This window comes from Triticum urartu, chromosome 4A, assembly GCF_056163025.1.
Source record: "Triticum urartu cultivar PI428250 chromosome 4A, HENAU_Tu73, whole genome shotgun sequence".
Taxonomy (NCBI): domain Eukaryota; kingdom Viridiplantae; phylum Streptophyta; class Magnoliopsida; order Poales; family Poaceae; genus Triticum; species Triticum urartu.
Window position 1 is genome coordinate 30,562,355 of NC_141876.1, and position 20,818 is coordinate 30,583,172.

Consider the following 20,818-nt stretch of genomic DNA (forward strand, 5'->3'; position numbering starts at 1 on the left):
ACGCAAGCGCTCATATATACATACATACCCTCACCCCTATGAATGCACACACGCACACCCTATCCTTATGAGCACCTCCGAGAGACTGAGTCGGTATATCATTTTAAGATTTTACAAGTCACCGTAGGCGCCTCGTAGTCGACAGGAACGTCTCCTCCCACTAAAGACGCATCACCAAAATTCCTGAAATAAATCCACAATAAATCCGAGCAACAAGGAACCCTGGTGGGCTGGTGATACCTTTTTCCTTTTGTCATGGTCAAAAATATTGGTTGGTCCATGTTTGCAATTGCTTGGCATGCAAATGGTTCATTGGCAACTCTAGTCATTTTCCTAGCCAATGTTTGCCAAGCTAAACCTCAACCACCAAATTTCTGGTAGGGCAAACTTGGGCACAAACCAAACACACCCTTCCTCGCAAATGCGTAGCTCTCCCGTACTTTACACAAAAAGTGATGTAGTAGATATACAAAGTCTGCTCGATATTTGGGAAAATACGCATCTCAATATTTACTCTTATGATTGGTACAACAAACAACAAGATATCACCGCCTCCACATTTACAACAGGCTTGAACAGACAGGAACACTATACGTTAACACATCCACTCAACTCTGTAAGCTTTCTGGACTTAAAACGAACAAGCGAGCGTGCACATGCGCTAAATACAAGGCTCTGAAGAGAGTCCGCTAAAAACTTTCCGAAGCAATCCACTAGGATCCAGTAAAGATCAACAAAAAGGATTTCCACAAGACGGCATCGATGAAAACTTGATGCGACAAAGCGGGGGCAAGAGATTCACCCATGAAGCAATGCTTACAGGCAAAGCCATGGGTTGATGGCTCGGGTTGGATCAGGGCTTCAACACAACTTTTTCCAAGCATGATCCAGAAAAATTGCAGTGATTGGCCAATTCTCCCCCGATGTTCAAACTTGACATCTGGCCTGTCAAAATACATATACGAAAAGTGAAATCTAGTTAGCACACACTCTTGCTTTATTCTAGTCCGCCATAATAGGCTGAACAAACGGCTGTATGTAGTCCACCATAATACCTAAGGCTTCACAGCAATATATGAATATGGAGTTCAAATCTATACCTGGAGTATGTTCACATCATCTACGTTTCACAGAGTTTGCGCCTCTAACAGCCTTGATCTGTTGCGATTCTCTAAAGCACACAAAATGCACCAATGTCTGCCCATTTGGATAAATTGCAAAAGCACTGTTTGCAATGCGCTTATGACAAAGAGAACACATGCTATCTCCATCAATCTTCACAACAGCTTGGCGTCGTTTGTACAGGTCCTCCTTTACCTGATATACAGATTTAAAAAATAGAACAGAAGTTCATAAATTCCACTATACAGCAAATCTATTTGATAGAAAAAAACTCACAGCCTAACTATTAGCTAGGCATGTAATATGACTATGGCATGCATGATGAGACAGCATATTTATCAGCACTATGGCAGTATGCAAGATGATTACATACATCATTAAATTGTTTAAGACCAGGAGATGCTAAAGGCCCAAGACCACTAGTTAAATACTATCAAGTTCTTGTTTGCCCAAGTGTGGTTCAGCCGCAATTCCACTGGTTATGAAAGAGTAAGACTACTCCTAAGTTCAAAGTTTTTGCCTGCCTTATTTTCATGGGATGCATTTTGATTTGGGTCCAAAGGTTCTGTGCTCCCAAGGAATACTGGAAGATCATTGTTCATCTTTTCAATGTTTGCTAAGCAATGCTGGGATCCCTTACGCACTTTCCCTTTGATGCTGCAGCATGCTAAAGGTGGCTTTAGAGAGCCCTGTTTCCTGGAGAAAGCCATAGCGGTAATGTAGCACATTTAGAAAGAGACAAAACGGTTTCGTTTTCCAAAATCAAGACCCACCTGTCTTTCGTTAGAAGGTGCCTTTTAAAGGGAAACTGAATTTATTCATCACCAAGTGAAGCCTATCCATTGTCGGCCCCTTTAGGAGTCAGGACTGGCTTCTTAGATTGTAACTGTCATATCTTTCTTCTTTGCTCAACAGTCACTAGTGGTTTACCCGTGTTTGACGTACATATGTAACAGTTTTTATATACACAAAATAATAGTACATTAGAGGGTTCCCTTACTCTTTCCCAGTGAAGAGAAACACTACCAGTTATAATAAGAAACATACTGGCATTCTCCAAGGACAACCCCAGGAACACAGCTACAAGAGAACATGACATCAAGCTAACCTGCAAGTTTGCCCGGAGAATCAAGTTTTTGATAACCATATAATTGCGCCGATGTTCACTAGAGTTCCGCAATAGTGGTTCGAGAAATGACACCAGATCCTGAAAGCATTCACACCAGACTTATTAGGCTTTTCAGAAGCTTTAGCAACTGGACATACTCAAAGATGAAACTAAACAGCTGAAGCAACGAATTTTAGAAAATAATAATCTCACAAGCTGCATAATTGTTGTCTTTTAAGGGGGGCAAATTTGTGTATCTTGTAACAGCCTAAACAAAAATAAATCGCACCAGCTAACAGAGATATGTCATGTAAGCAAACAAAAAGAGAATACTACATTAACATGAACGCTCATACTTTTCTGTTGCTTTTTAAACACAATGCCTCAATAGGATGGTCGATGTGGACTTCTGTAAACCTAGGGCAGATGAAATATGATATCTTTCGAACACATAAAATATTCACCTGCAGTTTTGTGTCTCTTGGTAACAACCGAAGAGCCTGAGCACCATTTATTCTGTCCCACCGTTGGCTTAACAATTCAAGTGCTTCATTCAACATTATAGGGCCTCCGTCGCTAACATCATCTCCATCACCATCACTTCGGCCACTATCTGGTCCACTAGGGCTAAAGCGTGTGTCTTCAGCCCCTTCAATCTCAACAACCTTTCTACCCATACGCCCTCCTCTGAGCTTATTAGTAGAGTTGACCCTCTGAATTCCAGGGTACTGTGATGCCATTGGAATAATTTTCTGCTCGATCTCTTTTTCAGCTTTTTTCGGGTTTAGATAAATTTGCAGAAGATTAAAATAAATATTGGACTTGGAAGGCTGCTGCGCTCCTTCCTCATAAACACGGTCACAGTATGCAACTGCACGCTCTGGCATATGGAGCTGCAACATAGTGCACAAGTTATTTTGAAAGTTCAAACTCGCCCCCCTATCCATTAAAAAATTATACCAGCTCATATCAGAAACACATCAAAGAGCAGTGAGTACCTTATGAACAAAGAGAGATAATGCACGGAGGTGTTGATTCATTTTCCCGTACATGATAGCACGCTCTTCGAAAAGAGCATCCTGCGGAAGGCGTTTAAGAAGTGTGTCCGTATTGTAACCTGAATTACTCTCTAATGTAGATATCAACTTGTTCCGCGTTGGGGAATATGTTTTATCAGTCCAATTTCCTTCATCCTTCAGAATCTTGTACCAGTCAAGAACTTCAGAAAGGTAAAGTTGCACCTTCAGGCCAGAAAGTTTGATTATCAGTAGAAGAAATCCACTTATCGCAAACTTCGTAAGAACAGCTTATGGAACTAAGATCGTCTAAACAACATAGAACAAATTTTCACATACTAACAACGTGACAAGACAAAGATACGTACCAGCTCATTTTGTAGATTAGGATTGATCCCGGTTTCACTCATTGAAAGCATTAGCTCTAAGTAAGTTGACTGCAAATTTGGAGCATGCTGTTTCAGATATGAATTTACCAAATCTGCTGGAACATTTTCAGACAAAAAGAGCTCAATAGTGTCTGACGGGTTGCGTTCAAGAACATACAAAGAAGACTCCAAAACCAGCATTGGGTCAGATCTACAAAGGGGCTGCACAAAAGAGCACAGCATCTCAGATCAGCTGTAGAAAACCAGAAGAATGTGACAAGCGGACTAAGTCCATAATATGAAGGACAAAGTCCAAATAATAACCTGAAACACACACCAAACAATACAGCTGAAAATATTATGGCTGCAACAAGTTTCTCTAATGTCAACCAGCGATTCCAGGAAGCCAACTGATACCAGCAAGAAACACATTCAATATGATCCCACCGCCACGTCAAATGAGCAAGCATATATACACTAGGACTGATAATCCAGAAGTCATGATGCAATAATATTTAAATACACAGATATATATATATGCACAGAAATGCAATCCTGAAAACCATGAAACACACCTTGATATTTAATATTCTGATGATGCTTCCACATTTATTAAATAAGTGTGCATTAAGACATGTTCTTGTCAAACTTTTACAGAGTTGATTTTAGGACAAATAAAACACCATGAAACCAACAGCAACTGGTTGGTTTTCATTGTTTTGTGTAAATGTACAGGTGACAAAGTGAATAACAGTATCTGTCATATGATGACAGAGGAGAAAAAACAATACCCTGAGATACTCAATGATCATTTGTGGGTTAAACTTTTTACTAAAATCAGCATTAGCCATCGCAGACTTCGATTCTTCAACCAACCGATTGAGTAACTGGAGAGCTTCACGGTGCATGTCATTGCTTCTGTAGAGCTCAAGTAATACCATATAATCGCTCTTTTCCTTCAGAAACTCCTCACATATCTTCAAATCACAATAATTGAGTCCTTTCAATAACTCTATAGCTCCTGGTGACTGTCTTGTAAGAACAAGAGCTTGAAGAAGAGATGTGTCCAGCACATTCGCCATTTCTCTTGCAACGGAGCTTCTATGTGTTTGGGGTCGTTTCTGACAATAAAAAGATGTAGAATCACAATGAATCACCTTTTCTTTATAGATATTAACAAACAAATTCTCAACTTTACATTATGTACAATAGACACCATGCACACTCGCAAACATAAAGGGCAAGAACTTTGGATAGGACGGTGTCCTGACGAGAAATTAAAACCAATTTATTTTTTATTTTTTATGCCAGAAGGTTCCTCTCACTCCAGGGAATTGCATTTACCTCATGTTTACAGGGATGAGAGTATCATGAACATAGACAGGAAGTTCGAATTCTTATGAAATCTCAGACACTTTAGTCTACATATTTGGGTTTCGTTTAACAAATTCCAGGAAAAACAGAAGCATAAACATGTGTCTTCTTTCTTCCGGATTTTTTCTACTGACCTTGGAGATACACAAAAATTGATAAATCAACCGCCAGATGCAAAATGAATGAAGCTCTCAGCCTACCTTACAAAAAAAAATCATTTTACTGTCCACGGATCCTAGAATGTTTAATCTCTAGGAAAGGAAGCGGCAGTATCAAGAAAAGGAGTGGATATCCTCAAATCAAACTAGGATTCATAATAACAGGTATGATATGCAGCCTTTTCAAAGACTCGGAGTAACACCAGATTGCACCAATTTGTTTGACTTTGCAATATTTCGGTCAAATTAGTGCCTGATTTACTTACGCTATAGTAGTTCCTGCTTCACGCAATAATTCCACATCACAACTAATTACAATGTTCTCAACAAGAAAGCCAGACATTTGAAACAGTAGTTACCTTATTTGGCTTCTTTGCCTTATATGGCTCAGATAAGTTTAAGCTATGGTGCACAGCTCCAGAGACGACCTCCTCAGTTACTTCAGATGTCGCTCTATCAATTATACCATTTCTTTTCTTCTGCAAGTACTTCACAAGGGCTATTAGAGCATTATGACTCATTTTCTTGTTCTCCAATGGAGATTTATCATCAGAATCATGAAGTTGCAAAGAGTATGCTTCCATTTCATCTGTCGCATCAGAAGATTCTCTTGCTAATTCTTGAAGGTCTTGAAGCTTGTCATGTTCACCTATAATGTGTGTTTGAGGTAGAACAAGGTATGGGTATAGAGATAACACATAAGTAATATCCACATGTGCATCCGAAAACTGTTCCATTGCTTCCTCATAGCTCCCATTATCAAATAAGAAGTGCCCATATCTGATTCATGAAATAAAAAGGAAAGACGTTGGTTAGTTATACGCAAGGGGCCAAATTGTGTTATTATAAGAAAACATGAAAATTACTTGGAAGAAATGAAACGAGACTGTTCACATTGTAAACTAAAACAGCATCTAATACAAATCTACCATTGTATATTTGATTGATTACAGCCTTCAAAAAGGGGTACATGTGAACATCCATAGCCATTAACCATCACCCATCAGTGGTAAAATTTGAGAGTTTATTTTTCTAGAAAGCTTTCAGATGATCCTTTTGAGGTAAGAAACCTTACATTGGCTGTAAACTAAATTTTAACTACAACCTGTTTCAAAGCAAGTGAAAGTCCAAATGTTCAGCATGTTGTGCATTGCCAAGTGCAGCTTACTAGTCATCAAAAGCAAAATAATAAGCAAGTTTAGTAATCCTGGTGTACACGAGTACATCAAGTCTTGGCATAACATTTTATTGAAATGACAAATTACCAAATGCCAACAACCTTTTCCATCCATAATTTATATGTTGTTTGCAGACTGTATATGAATTGCCACATACAAGTCTTAGTGATAATAACATAGTTAGGATAGTATATGGATTGTATGGGAACAACTGTATGTGAAACAACTGTATCTGGCACTGAATAACTCTCGGCGCCACTAATATGCCCCCATTCCTTGGGAGCATGTAGAATGCACTAGCACCCTTGAGGTGTACTAGTGCATTAAGTCATCAGAAAACATGTCCAAAGGCCATGAAAAATTCTGAACGAATGTATATGGCTTAGAGATAATACACATCTACCATGCGACAGAATTTCAGATCCAAATAATAACTTCATAAAAAAAGACAAATCATGATGTGAGTAGTACAAAATTCAAATCTGAACTGAATAGTATCATGGAGAGAAGGGCATGGGAAGTGGAGAAAAAGAGAGGGCAGGGGGGAGCAGGGATATAAAAACAGGCCCATGAGGGCATTCTGGGAATTTGAGAAAAAAAGGAGGGCATGTTGATGGGCAAGCTCAATGCGTGCTAGCTATTATGGCGATGGCATAATGAGAACGGAATCTGAAAATGAAGAGGGCGTGGAAATAACCCAGAGTTCTGGTGACATATAATGGTTTTCTTTTCCTTGAATTTGATTTCCTGATGACAGATTCAACACAAAAACAGAGAGTTGTGCTACAGTGCTTGAAATAGCTTGACTAAAGTGGAACAGCATCTACCCAATCATGTCATGCAATGACATAAGCATACTATCAACTGACTATGGACAGAGCAAAATGAATACTATCATGGCCATCTGATCAGGCAATCTGGACATACCTCATGTGTATTGAGCTTTCTTTTGCAGCTCGTAGGTTTGAATCCTCAGGTGGAAGTAACTTGCACAATGCCAGCGCGTCCTCAAATTCTCCAGAGGCGGTCAATTGCACTATCTGTATACCAAAAGATATACGTACAAGAACTAAGAATAAATTCTTACAAACAACTTCCAAAGTTATCAAGACAGATCATTTCTTGTTAACTTGCGAGTTTCATCAAATTAACACTCCAGTAAAAAAGCAAAAGGCATTAACTATTGGGAAGAATTTGCAATGGAACTGGTGACATAAAAAGTATATGAAACAAAGATCCTTGCCTACAGCACAATACACAATTCGGTTGATCATTTTTCTAAAGAGAGAATATTAGGTCAAATTATTTAATTTTGCTTTTTTCTGCTGCGTATTTACAATTATGCAATGACCATTAAATTATCGAGGTTTCTCAGACCATATTCAACCTATACTGGAGGCGGAACCTAGCATGAAACAGCAGTGCCATGACTAGTGATAGCTAAAACGAAAAATATGTAAATATTGGCATCGGTGCGCTGATCAACATTCATAAAGTAAACGCACCATACCTGGGCACCAATAGGAACAGGCAGCAAACCATAGACTGAGTTGGACAGCGAAGCAAGTATATAGTTGTCAGTTTGAACAAGCTTTTGAACATCACGGAGGACAACTGTCTGAACCAATGCGCTGGGAGCTCTAAGAGACCGTATCTGAAACAATACTCAGTAGGTTAGGTGCGCTAATGAAACTTACGACTTTGATATTCTCTTTACAACCCAATACACAAAACAAAACAACTTACCTCAACATGTCGTGGCAGACGTGCCACAGCATACGGCTTATGTATAACAACAGAGGCAGGAGTGTCCGACCAAATTATCCGACCGTCTTGAATAAGTTTCCCGTTTTGATCAACAAATACACCGATGTTGTCCTGGAATAAGTGAACAAAGCAAAAAAGATAAATGAGACACTTCATACGTGTTTGAATCTCGCTGACCTCGACCTCACATCTGTTCTACAGAAAACTTTCATGGCACATCAGCGTGCTTGAGAATCTGAATCAAGCCGGTCCCTTCTGATAGCTAAATGGCAAAGTTTGAAAGTATTCTAACTGGTACCCCAAGTGTTATTATAATGCATCTAAGCTAAAGGTTTTCACATCAATTGTGGTACAACATCTTCAATATTTCACAAGACAAGATTCCCTTATCCTCAAATTGTGATGCAATTCGACTGAAAGAAGGCATTCAGCTTAGCTATTGATTAGGAATCAGTGCGAAGACAACGGAATAAATTCTGGTGTTTAGAAAAGCTGCCACATTCTTCTTGTAAAGCATGTCACGTTGTCATCTAGTCATTTGGAACCAAAAAACACCACAAAATGCTATCATCGATCTGCCAAACAATATCATGAGATGGAAAATCAATTAGAAACTAGTAAGATCGCGAAAAGAAGTACTATACCTTTCCAAGGAGGAGCTCCCCGGTAGGAAGAGGCACAACTAAAGGAGGAGCAATCCTCCCAGAAGAAAACACTTCAGTTAATGCCCCAGTCATGCTATTTATGATCATATAGTCCCTCCTGATCCCAAGGCATATGTTGTCACCACACCAGGCCATTGATTTCACAATATCAGGGACACTAAATTCCTTCACCTCGACAAATTCTCGCCCACCTGACAAACAGAAATTAAATTTCTTTGCCTGTTCACAACAAGATCATTTGAACATTTTAAACATTTGCCATCTTTCCAGATTCCTTTATTTTACAGTACAAGCTTACACAAATCTATCAAACATGCACCATACGAAATTAACATTTTAAGGCACATCAGGCCTCAATTCTTACATAAGGTACTAGATGCGGCTAAATACAGTTAGTCTTCTCTACACTGCTCTTACAACACTATGAAGCTTATTTACACATAATAATTTTTCCTTTTGCCAATCTCAACAAACAAAGGTATACTGGTACTTCATAAGCTTTTCTGAATTCCAAACGGTCACATTTGCAAATTTCCCCTTGCCAATGAAAAATTACAAACATTAAAAAATAGAAAAAGAATTGATGGAACATACATTTTGTTTTCTCAAGATTATAACATAAAGTTCGAAAGGAATACAGTCCTTCGGGTTAAGGAGATACAACTTCATAGCATACTAACTAATCTGCTAAAAACAATTTATTAGAGCTTCCCTAATTCAGATATTATAATGTATTTATCATGGAAAACTAGAGAACATAAAAGATGTGTGTTTCCTACAATGGAGATTCCCCTGAGTAATATATCAACAGATCAATCAAAGGTTTTAAGCTCTTCACTGAAGGCTTCCCGCTTTAACTAAACTAAAGACCATAAAAGATGTGCATTTCCTACCATGGAAATTCCTGGAAATGTCTATAGCGCAGTTGGCTTAGAAATAGTTATTTCTCAATCGACATTGATACACATCCGATCGAGATCTTCCCATCCCTTATATACTTGCACGAATCTCATGTTTAGAATAGATGGTTCTTAATGGTTACTCGGCAATAGTTACTTCTAGGCTTTACTAGATTCTCATGATCTTCATAAAATGACATTGCTTTGCTAAAACCACAATGTACTTCGCAGAAATATTCAGTATTTGGGTGGTAGTTCTTATCCTCCAGATTTGCAAAAGCTAATATCCTTTACTGATATGTCCAGTCAAGGGCCCAAATTTTGGGACCTGAGCTTGTGATCTAAATTCCAGTACCAATGATTTTGCAGTTACCAACTCTGAACACCAATTCGCAATCCACCCCAAAGTTGTGATTCTCCGAATTGAGACTAACAAGTAACAACGGGTTATTTATTTTCAGCTCCACCGAGACCCCAATCGATCAGATGATCAAGCTACGGCAATGGAAAAACATATGCTCGGATATATCCAAAGCAGACCACAGAATTCTCACCGTCGAGGCGGAAGACGGTTAGGCGCTTCTGGCGGCCGGCGGCAAGCAGGCCCCGGCGGTCGTCCCAGGCGAAGACGTTGGCGCCCTTGGTCTTGGAGACGACGGCGACGGTCTCGAGCCCCGGGAGGCGGTGGAGGGCGACCCACTCGGAGAGCGAGAGCAGGAGGTCGCGGCTGGCGCTGGCCTCCATCGCGGAGGGCGCGCGGCGCCACAGGCGCTGCTCCTGGCGCTCGAGCGCATAGGGCCCGTCCCTCCGGATCTCGCCGCCGTCGGCGGGGGGCGGCGCGGAGTAGATGCGGAGCGAGCAGTCGGAGGCCGCGACGAGGAGCTTCCCGGCGTGGGAGGCGACGGCCTCGATGCGGCCGGGCACGCCGGAGACCAGCTCGACGGCGTCATACGCGCTGTGCACCATGGCCGGCGCGATCGGGCGGGACCTTCACCTCGACGCGGCGCGAGGCGGCCCCGGCGGTCGTCGTGGGGGAGGAGGAAAAGGTGGGGGTCGAATCGGACAGGCGAGAGATCGGAGTAGGACGTTGGCCCGTTGGCAGAGGGAGTCGAGGTAGAGGACGGGAGTATACGAGCGTATACGTGTATCCGTCGTATTTTCTACAAGTAGACTTACTCTTTTTATTTTTGGTAAACTAGTAATCCCTCCTTCCCGCAAAAAAAAAAAACTAGTAATCCCTCCATTCCCAAATACTCCCTCCGTCTAGATACGGATGTATCATGATACATCTACATCTAGACGAATCTAAGACAAGATTTTTGGGATGGGGGAAGTATAAGTCTTTGTAGAGATTTCAACAAGAGACTTCATGCGAAGTAAAACGAGTGAATCTGCACTCTAAAATATGTCTTTACACTGCGGCGTTGCCCAACATTTTCCCAAGTGATTAGTAATGTTAATCAAGGTTTCTTTGTATTATTTAGTGAAGAATGGTTGGAGCAGCCCGGGCAGCTGCCCCAGGTCGCCGGGAGCTAGCTCCGCCACTGTTTATACATCCGTATGTTGTAGTCCATTTAAAACCTCTAAAAAGACTTATATTTTTTAGAAACGGAGGGAGTACATAATTGGGGCAACTATACACGTACTTTTTTTTCTTCGAGGGGAAGAAAGAAAACGGTCCCTAGGAGCGCTTCCTTCAGTCGCCGTCCTCCGGCGGCTCCTCGTTTTAGGCTTTAAGTAGCTTAGGTTTTGAGTTGTTGTCTTGGCTTCGGCGGCTGCGATGTCAGCGCTGACTAAAGAGTCTTCAAATTCTACTATGACAAGGTGATCGTCCTATGGTTGGGGATGAATTTAAAAACCAGTCTTGTTCAAATAAGGATGATGTCGCGGCGGCGGCATTTTCGTAATGGACGTGTGTCCTCGGGCTCTAGGGATGGCACTGGGACCCATTTATCCACATACCCTGTGGGTAAAAAACCCTATTAGGGTAAGGGTGTGAAACTAAAAGTTACCCATAGGTATATAAATATGGAAATTTGAAGCCCATCGGATAGAGCGGGTACGGATGTGGGATCATATAACCCATACCCGCATACCCATGTACCCATATAAATCTACGTGAACTCAATTGTACAGCCTACACTTTGTCATGAATTTATGAACTCAAAATGTATGACTATGTGATGTTGTTTTGATGTATTGTTATTTACGCGAAAGAGTGATGTTGTTTATTAAATGTCTTGTTGTTTATGATGTGTTGTTGTTTGTAAGAATGTGCTGTTATAATCTATTGTTGTAATTATGCTTATATGTTCCTGTTTATGACTATGAGTTGTTAAACTGATGTTTTACAAATATGGGTAATTTTATCCACGGGTGCCCTTCTACCCTGTCGGGTAGCGGGTATGGAAAAAATTTTACCCGCTAGCGGGTATGGGTAAGGGTAATGGGTAAGCTCAGGATAGACAGGTAAGGATATGGGGTGGCTCTACCCGTACACATACCCTGTGGGTGCCATCCCTATCGGGCTCCGCCGTTGCGACGGTGTTTGCTCCAGCGTCGATGTGGAGCTTTGGAGGTAGTCCAGAAGGGAATGCAAATTGTGATCTACATTGGCGGCATCTGGAAGATGGCAGATCAGTGTGCTAGGTTCATGGTTCGTGGATGGTAGGTATGGTTTCCTTCGTCTACTTTTTAGTCGTGCGGGGGTGCCAGATCTGGAGTTTGATGGTGTATCTGGGGTGTTATCCCTTTGGTCAACCACCTTGAGGCCCGCAAAGTTGCATATCATCAATGGAGCCACGTCGAGCTCGAGGAGGAGGTGATCAGCCATTTTGTCCTTTGATGGCTGTTATGTTGGTGCGAGAAGCATGTGACGAGCATTTGTGTCAAGCTTAGAGTTTTTTTCGGCCTTAATTCTAATGTTTTCTCTTGGTTGATATTTCTTTGTGTAAAGGCTAACTTTTTTGCTGTTTTTCAGTTTTGTTGAGACATCTATCACCGTGAAAAAAATACTTGGGCAACTCCAACGGGAGTCATCAAATCATCTATAAATGTTCGGACCAGCTTCGCACATGTTTTGCCATCCAACGAAGTCATCCCGCAGTGGTCCGGACGCCCATAAGCCAAAACCTTCTTTTGCAAAAATGCCTAAGACCATAATTAAGTATCACAGGTTCTTACAAACACATCCATATACAAAGATAAAATTATAATTAAATTCTTGGAAAGTGTTGAAGTCGTCTTCCTTCTACATCCACTGGCGCATACCATTAGTATAGCTTGATGTCGCCTCTGGGCCTCCGCCACGGTGGAGCAAACATTTTATAAATCCAGGAGCTTGTGGAGGCAGCAGACGAGAAGTCGTCAATGCAGAGTAAGAGACGCCGACGGGCGCAATCTGCGAAGCAAATCGTTGCCCCGGAGAAGAAAACGACTATAAGGGCCTGTAGAAATTCCGAAGGCCACGAAAGCCGGCTGAATCTAGGCGGCTCCACCGAAAACGAAAACCGACCGGATCCGAGAAGACCTACCGGAGATACGGCTCCGCACGCCCTTCGCCGGCGATAAGCATACCAACTTAATGGAGAGAAGGCAGTGAGAACATTATTCCTACACTGGGAAAGCATCATCGCCTCGCCACCCCTAAAGAAAACCTAAAAAAGCACCCATGTCGTTGCACGACATGTCCGAGTATGATGTCGAGCTCGCCGGCATCCGAACCCATGCGCCAACGCCCTCTTCTCTGATGAACTAGCCAAGCTGGGCCGCCGTTGAAGATCGTCGGGTTGGATCTCACCGATCAGGGCCGATTTTAGCAGCGTTGCCGTCGAGAATTGTCTCATGCAAATCACTTGCACACGGATCTCCTTCGTCGTCTCACATGAACCCTCAATCCCCCACAATGGGTTGTCCCCGAACAGAATCTCCCAGCTGCCACCAACGTCGTGGTGGCGGCGCGTAGGCTTTGCCCTATGTCATGCCCAGGCAGCGGCGAGAGGAAGAGAAGACGATGGCGGCTAGGGTTTCCTAGTCACCTCTGCGGCCACCTCTCACAAAGTGTTCTTTATCACAAACCAGAACCTAACGTAGGGAAGGTTTGTGGAGCTCGGACACGCCAACTTTGTCTCAGATCCGACCACAAACCTATTTTTTCTCTTCCTCCCTTCTCGCATGCTAAGGGACGATCATCGGTGTCATGCACGTGGACGCGTCGGATGGTGTTGCATGCAGTGGTGCAACACTGCCAGTGAAACTGTTTGGGGGGCAACGGTATTGCGCAACACCATCACCACATCAGCGGCGAAGTTGGTTTAGTGACGAGTGTTTGTAACAGCAGGTATGTTGCGGTGCCAACATCGCTCGTGTTGTAAAAGGTCTAGTACAACTGGGGGCAGCTCGGGGCGGCAGCGATGAGTATGTTTTGGGAGGCAACATGACTCTTATTGCAAAGGCCTGGTTGCAAACCTCCGAGCACAATGTGGTAATGTTGCAAAGCACTCGTTTTGCAAATCTCCGAGCACATGCTCATGTTGCAAACACCAGTCAAACTAGCAGGCACGGATCGGATGACTATTGGGCGGTGGATCCAACGATCCCTGAGTCGGCCAATATTTATAAAAGATTAGTTGGTGGTTGTATCCCCAGCCCACGATCATCAAACCGCAGATTTGTCACATGCATGTCTCATAATGAAGTATTCTTCCAATGGGAGGCGGCATTCTTATCGATAGCAAGGCATCAATGCTGACATCATCATTCGCAAGATCTGTCGGCTCATACTCTCAGAAGTACTCGTAAGATAGGATGTGCATGCATACATACATAAGCTATGTTTCTACTTTATTTGTAAAAGTTACTAGAGTATGGAGTCATTATGGGGCCAGGAAGTCATCAGACATTATCAGGAGACGTTGGCGATGATGTAAAGAATTATTCTACTAGTTTTAAAGAATGTTTCATACCCTTCAAAAAAATATGATCATGACACTTTTTTAAAATGTGGATGCGTTAAAATATGTTCGTGTCAATTTTTTAAAATGTTTTTACAATGTAAAATAAATTTGGGTACCATTTTAAAAATATTTTGTACCATTCAAAAAACATTTCTTGACATTTAAAAAATACTCACGCATTTCACAAAATATGTTCCAGGGATTTTACGGAATGTTTATTCAATGTAAAACAGATGTTTGTGTAATTTTTAAAAATTGGTTCGTACCATTCAAAAATATATATGTGACATTTAAAAAAATCATGTGTCTCGAAAAAATGTTCATGAATTTGTTTAAAAAAATATTATACAACGGTTAGTTCGTTAGTTAGTTGTTTAGTTACCCCGGCCTAGGTTAGTTATGAAATGATACTTAGGTTTTTTTTTGGGACCACTCCACTCCCTAAAATTCAGCTCTACTTTAGAAAATATAAACCAAAGTCGGTAACTTCACAATATGCCTCTCCACACAAAAAGTAGAATATGGGGTACATCTCTCTATTTCTTGTGAAGCTCTTCAACGTGCGCTCCAAAAACTCTAGAAGCTAGAGTTGGGGGGTCCATCAAATTTTTCCATTCTTAAAGTTGAACCTACTTGGAAGCCAAACATGATAAACTGCTCTTTGTGGAGCCGTAACTCCCTATGAAACTGCTTCAAACTGGATTTGATTGAAGCTGTTTTTGATAGAGCCGAGTAGTTGCAAACATGCCTTATGCCCTTCGGATGAAGTGGTTGTCTAAGCCACCAGGCCCGGGCCAATGAAGGGGGAATTTTCACATCACAAAAAAGTCAAAAATTTATGTACATACATAAATACACATATAAAGGAAATTTTCATAACAATATACTTTCATACGTGGCATAGAAAAAAAACCAATACATAGATGAAAATGGGCCAATTTTTTTGTTGGGCCGGGATTTTTTTAATCCAGCTTACAAATCATAATATTTTTGAACAAAATTTTACAAATCCGTCACAAATATGTACTTCCTCCGTCCTAAAATAAGTGTCTCAACATTAGTACAACTTTGTACTAGAGTTAGTATAAAGTTAAGACACTTATTTTGAGATGGAGGAAGTATATGTTTTCACAGATTTTTTTCCAAATTTTTTATAACCTGGAAATATTATTTTTGAATCATTTGACCGTCCTCAGGAACTTCGCACTCTTTTTTTTTTGTGGAAGTACGAACTTCGCACTCTAGATGCCGACCCCTACACCACGAACGAGGGCCGTGTCGCGCTGGGAAGCTAAGACAGAATGGCGTCGCGCTCAGAGCAGATTCCCGAGCGGCCAAACTTTTGGTAACATCCATTCATTGACATGGGAGAAAGTTGCAAGAGTGAGAGACGACCATGTAAAACTCCTTGGCTGCAACACAAACAGATTGTTACACATGATGAAGCCAACAAAACAGCGGAAACGCCCGTTGGAAGCGTCAACAAAACAACAAAGCCAGACAGCACACCAGCATAATATGACTTTATTTGTCTGTATATAATACTTGGGAGGGATTCAGAGACAGTACAAGATACAATCACAGAACATGTATTTACATCTAGCTAGCTATATCATCTTCTGTGATGTATCAGGCACTAACAAAATTTCCAGTCGGACTGCAACCGACGTGGATAGGATGGGATTTCCCCCATCCACTGTCTACCGATCCCCTCATATCATCATCTACTACGTCTACACATTAACTTCTGACATACCACATCTGAGTTGAAGTACTAATCATACCACAACAACGCACTTTTTACACAAGAGAAAAGGTTTCATAACTGGTTTTACCTCGTCAGACTACCATCAGTGAGCATTGTGAAGACAAGAACAGCTGAAAGAGAAAGAATAGTCACTTGGCTAGCGTTAGTGCCTCCTCCAGCATCGGGCCGGCTGCTAGGAGCGCGCCGCCGCAGAGTATGCACAGGAACAATGGCGGCACCGCGTCGCTGTCCGCAATGCCGACACACCGCGTGTGGTGCCATACATCGCAAGCGTCGCACGCCACCATGCGCTCGCCGTCATCATCCCGCGCACCGCACACACACCTCACTTCCCACATGTCGAGCCCGCCCTCGCACCGCAGCCCGGTCTCCATGTCCGCTCCGTGACCATGCACGCCGATCGTGTCCCCGGACTCTGCTCCACCAAGCACCACTGGATCCCACTTCTCCCCAGTAATGCCGTCGAGCGTCTCAGCCTGGAACTCCTCAAAGAAGCAGTACGTGTCCCTCAGCGCACGCTCTGCCTCGATGATAAGCTCGCCTATCGATGTATGGATTGGCACCACGACAATCTCCCCTGACGGCAGTGGCCGTGTGAGCTCAGCAGCTTCCCAAGGTTGCGGTCGCCACTCAACGAGGAACCTTAGCTGATCGTCAGACTCATCCCCAAGGCCCCAGCACTTCACCCAGTGCTTGCAGTCCAGCACGGCCTGTGCTGCCCCACTTAGCGCCTCCACCATTGCCCGGTAGACGGCACGCAGATCCCGCTCGACATCCACTGTGCTCGGCCACGGTGCTGCAGGACGGGTGTTCTGTACCTCAACATCCATCTGCACTGGCTCTCCCCATTCCTCAAGGCTGAACGTGAGCACACGCGTCACAGTGCTGGGAAGACGGCGCACGATATGGTTGCCAACAACGGTGTCACCAAGGGACTTGATGACAAAGTCGAGGAGACCAGTATCACCGATCTCAACCCTGGCAGCATCTCGCACTGCCTGCCTTGTCATCTCTGCATCATTTCCATGCTCAAGCAGCTTTTCAACAACAACCTCTGCTGCATTGAGCATACGCTTCTTGGACCATCGACAATGGAGCAGGTCAATCACATCCTCGAACCGCTTGCACGGCGGGCTCCTCTTCATCGTACACGGCCTCGGCAGCAGGAATGGGAGCCGGGAGCATGGCTTCACAGGAGGTGGTGAAAGGGGCGCTTCATGGTGTTTCCAGTCAAGGAGGCAGCGGAGGAACTCGCGGACAGTGATGAGAGGCTTGTTGGATAGGCGCCGGTAGATGGTGACCACACGACGGACATGTCGGCTGCGAAGATGGTCAACATGCAGTGAAGCCAGATATTCCAAAGCAGTGGCATAGGCGGAGGTAGACATGTTGAAGCATCTCCTGCCAAGGCAGTATCCCCAGCGGGTGAACCATGTCTCACCATTCGCCACACCGAGCAGGAGGCGGAGGTCCATAGAGTGCTTCCGAGAAAAATCCACCAGAGACACGGCCCTGCATAGAAATAGAAGGCTCTCAAAGCTCAGAAGACAATAAAGCAGCGATCTCCATTGTATGCATAATCATTGTATACATGCAAAGGGTTTTCAAGTTCTATTATTTACTCCATTACCTCCTAAATGTAAAATTGCAATCTTACAGTACGCACATCTCAGAAGCCCATTCAAAGAATACAGATTAATCTTTTTTTTAACTGAAGAATACATATTAATCAGTTGAGCAGTGATGGTATTTATTAGCATAAGTGCATATGCAGGGAGTCTCTGAACAGGAAAGAAGTACAAGTAAAATCTGTTACCTGACACGGAGAGCAGAGCAGAGGCGATCCCAGATATCCATTATGTCATGACCTGAGAGGAAAGCCGAGCCACCGTCGCGGCCGCGGAGGGCGACGAGGTGGCCAAAGCCATTGCAGTGGATGAGGCCATGGAGGAGGTGGTCGCTGCGTCCAAGCAGCGCGTCTGTGCCGAAATGCTGGTCCCAGTCTGCGTCCGCGGGGATGATGAAATGGTAGCTCCGTTTTGACACCCAGTGGTGGCTCCAACCTGACAGGAAATTGTCCTCGTTCAGCAAAATAGTACTAGGAACCAAACCAACTCATCAATGCGCAAACCACCACTTTTCCTAGATGGGAAGTAAAACTTTGGTGGGCTAGAGGCCATCATTGCAACCTGCATAGCCATTTCAGGAAGCGGATTCCAAACAATTTGAACCGGCTGGATGGAGCCCGTCAAGTCCGATCCAGGCAATGTGTAATCGGGGTAAAACAATCTATGGTTGTGAATGCAAGAACAGGAAGCAAAATGCAGTTATTGTTATGATCCATTCGCCGAATTTGGGTCGCAATTTCGAGCTGTTGCAGGCTTGCAGTAACGCGGAAATGAACAAATTGCAAGAAAGTAATGCCGGAAATCCATCTATCTAATCGCAAAACCGCGGTTCTTCCCCAAATCACGAAGGAAAATAATCATTTGGAAGAGTTCCCAACTTCAATCGTCCCTCTGCTCTCATCCATTCGCCCAAATCAGCGGCGATCAAGAAACTATCGGGACCGACCGAAACCTAAATCCGCGCGAATCCGTCAACCGCCCTCGAACGGGCGCAGGCGCCACGCCGGCAACGAAGCACGCGAGGAGAACAAAACGGGGGGCGCACTCACCGGCGCAGCGGCAGAGGCCGCAGAGCGGGGCGGGCGAGGACGCGGCGGGCACCTCGACGGCGACGACGGGGACGAGGGCGCCGGTGCGGTCGTCGGAGAGGAACGCCCGGCGCGCGGCGGGGCCCGGGGAGGACGACGCGGCGGCGACGGGGGCCCAGCGCGCCAGCAGCCACGGCGCGTTGTCCCGGAACGCGCCGCACAGCGCGGCCGCCTCGCTCCCCGGGAAGTCGCGCAGCGGGTACACGGGGCCCTGCGGCGGCGCCGCAGCCGCCGACGGCCTGGCGGGCGCCGAGGCCGACGAGGAGGAGGGGGAGGAGAGGCGGGGGGAGCCGGAACGCCGCCGCTGCGGCTGCGGGGGGCTCTCCCCCGCCGCGCCGGCGGGCGGCGGGTGGGGGGCGGCGAGGCGCATGAGCGCGCGGATGGACGGCATTGCCCCGGGCCCTGCCTCTGCCTCTGCCTCTGCCGCTCTCGGGGTTCAGGGTTTTGGCCTCGCGGTCCTCGGCGGCAGGGGCGTTTCGGTAATTCTGCGGGCGGTGCTCCTCCTCATTCCGGGGAAGAGAGGAGCTCTGACTGGTGGGCCCCCGCCCGCTCCCCACGGCCACGGGTAGCTTTCGAGCCACGCGCTCCGGCGACCGTGACGTTCCGGACAGTTCGTTCTGTGCTGCCCTCCGAGAAAATGCTCGGTCACCGTGCGACGCTCGGCCCGCGCGTCTGTAAAAAGGCCTGCGAGAGGCGGGTCCCGCTTTTCAGTGGGGTCGTAGGTGTGCGCGGGGTCGGGCTGTGGGTGTTGTGGAAAGTTTATCTGCGATGGGTGACTGTGACTGTACCATAGGCGGCAGGGATAGGATGATCGTAGGACTGGCCCCTCGCAGGGTAGGGTGGGTGAGACGTGGCGGCTTGCTCTCTGCCCAAACATTCTGTGCTTCGTGTTAAGAATAGATAGTTGCTTATTAATTAAGCTAATTAGAATTAACTTAATTGTTAGATAGGTTGCTTGGTTCTCAAGCAATCATGTACTCCCTCTGTAAACTAATATAAAAATATTTAGATCATTATTTTAGTATTCTAAACGCTTTTATATTAGTTTACGGAGGGAATACTTTCTTGGCTTTTAAGGCAACTATGTAATTCTTTGGCTCTCAAGTAACTATGTGTTTACTTGACCACCAAGCATCATGTGTACTTCCGCCTGGATATAAATACCTCACTTCTATCATCAATAAAGACTGATGGATCATCTTTCATTCAAACTCTCTCGTTCTTTACTTTCTACTTTAAACACGTTATCATGCACTTTGCTCTCCATTAGAGAGATAGGCCACAACAGGAAGAACAAGGGCCTCAGCCCTCCGTCGATTCACTAGTCGAAGATGCTCTGCCCACAAGGATACGTGGAGCAACTGAAAGAAACGAACAGAAAAGAAGGAAGAACAGAGCATGTCGATCTGCCTTAATCAAGAAAATAAAAATAACAGAGATTACCTATTTAATCTTTGCCTACTTGATCTAGTATTCTTGTGATCAACCAATAATCTAATGATGGATTGCTTTTCTCCTGTATGTACGTACTCACGCGAATCTCATGAAGAATTGATCAATCACGAATTACAAACAAAAGGAAGAGAAGAAGTTCTTCCATTGAAGCACAGGAACAAGCGGCTGTTGTCACTGTACTTCATCCACATCGCGATGGCGTTTCTTCTACTTGCAGCAGTGACACCCGGCCAGCGGCCCGGCTTCTCGGCGAAAAGGTGCATCATCCG

At 44.3% G+C, this 20,818-nt stretch overlaps 2 protein-coding genes across 2 annotated transcripts; both read right to left on the reverse strand.

Moving 5' to 3' along the window:
* Positions 1-485: 485 nt before the first annotated feature.
* Positions 486-10,763, reverse strand: EMB2754 (Vacuolar sorting protein 39). The gene is made up of 13 exons (XM_048713412.2): positions 10,210-10,763; positions 8,736-8,947; positions 8,071-8,202; positions 7,835-7,978; positions 7,252-7,364; positions 5,506-5,926; positions 4,406-4,735; positions 3,615-3,836; positions 3,229-3,471; positions 2,695-3,123; positions 2,231-2,329; positions 1,101-1,317; positions 486-945 (listed from the first exon to the last, which is right to left on the reverse strand). Exons 1-12 carry the CDS (start codon positions 10,619-10,621, stop codon positions 1,117-1,119), a joined length of 2,958 nt encoding a protein of 985 aa, XP_048569369.1. The 5' UTR covers positions 10,622-10,763; the 3' UTR covers positions 486-945; positions 1,101-1,116.
* Positions 10,764-16,121: 5,358 nt separating this feature from the next.
* Positions 16,122-19,933, reverse strand: LOC125550417 (PHD finger protein MALE MEIOCYTE DEATH 1-like). The gene is made up of 3 exons (XM_048713411.2): positions 19,056-19,933; positions 18,195-18,441; positions 16,122-17,890 (listed from the first exon to the last, which is right to left on the reverse strand). Exons 1-3 carry the CDS (start codon positions 19,483-19,485, stop codon positions 16,507-16,509), a joined length of 2,061 nt encoding a protein of 686 aa, XP_048569368.1. The 5' UTR covers positions 19,486-19,933; the 3' UTR covers positions 16,122-16,506.
* Positions 19,934-20,818: the final 885 nt, after the last annotated feature.

Excerpts from the sequence above, each read along its gene's own strand:
- EMB2754 (XM_048713412.2), bottom strand. The coding sequence starts at position 10,621 with ATGGTGCACAGCGCGTATGACGCCGTCGAGCTGGTCTCCGGCGTGCCC. Across the intron at positions 3,124-3,228 it reads TATCTCTCTTTGTTCATAAG|CTCCATATGCCAGAGCGTGC; the intron begins GTACTCACTGCT and ends ACTATGTTGCAG. Across the intron at positions 1,318-2,230 it reads TTCTCCGGGCAAACTTGCAG|GTAAAGGAGGACCTGTACAA; the intron begins GTTAGCTTGATG and ends TCTGTATATCAG.
- LOC125550417 (XM_048713411.2), bottom strand. The coding sequence starts at position 19,485 with ATGCCGTCCATCCGCGCGCTCATGCGCCTCGCCGCCCCCCACCCGCCG. Across the intron at positions 18,442-19,055 it reads CGGCCTCTGCCGCTGCGCCG|GTTGGAGCCACCACTGGGTG; the intron begins GTGAGTGCGCCC and ends ATTTCCTGTCAG. Across the intron at positions 17,891-18,194 it reads TGCTCTGCTCTCCGTGTCAG|GGCCGTGTCTCTGGTGGATT; the intron begins GTAACAGATTTT and ends ATTTCTATGCAG.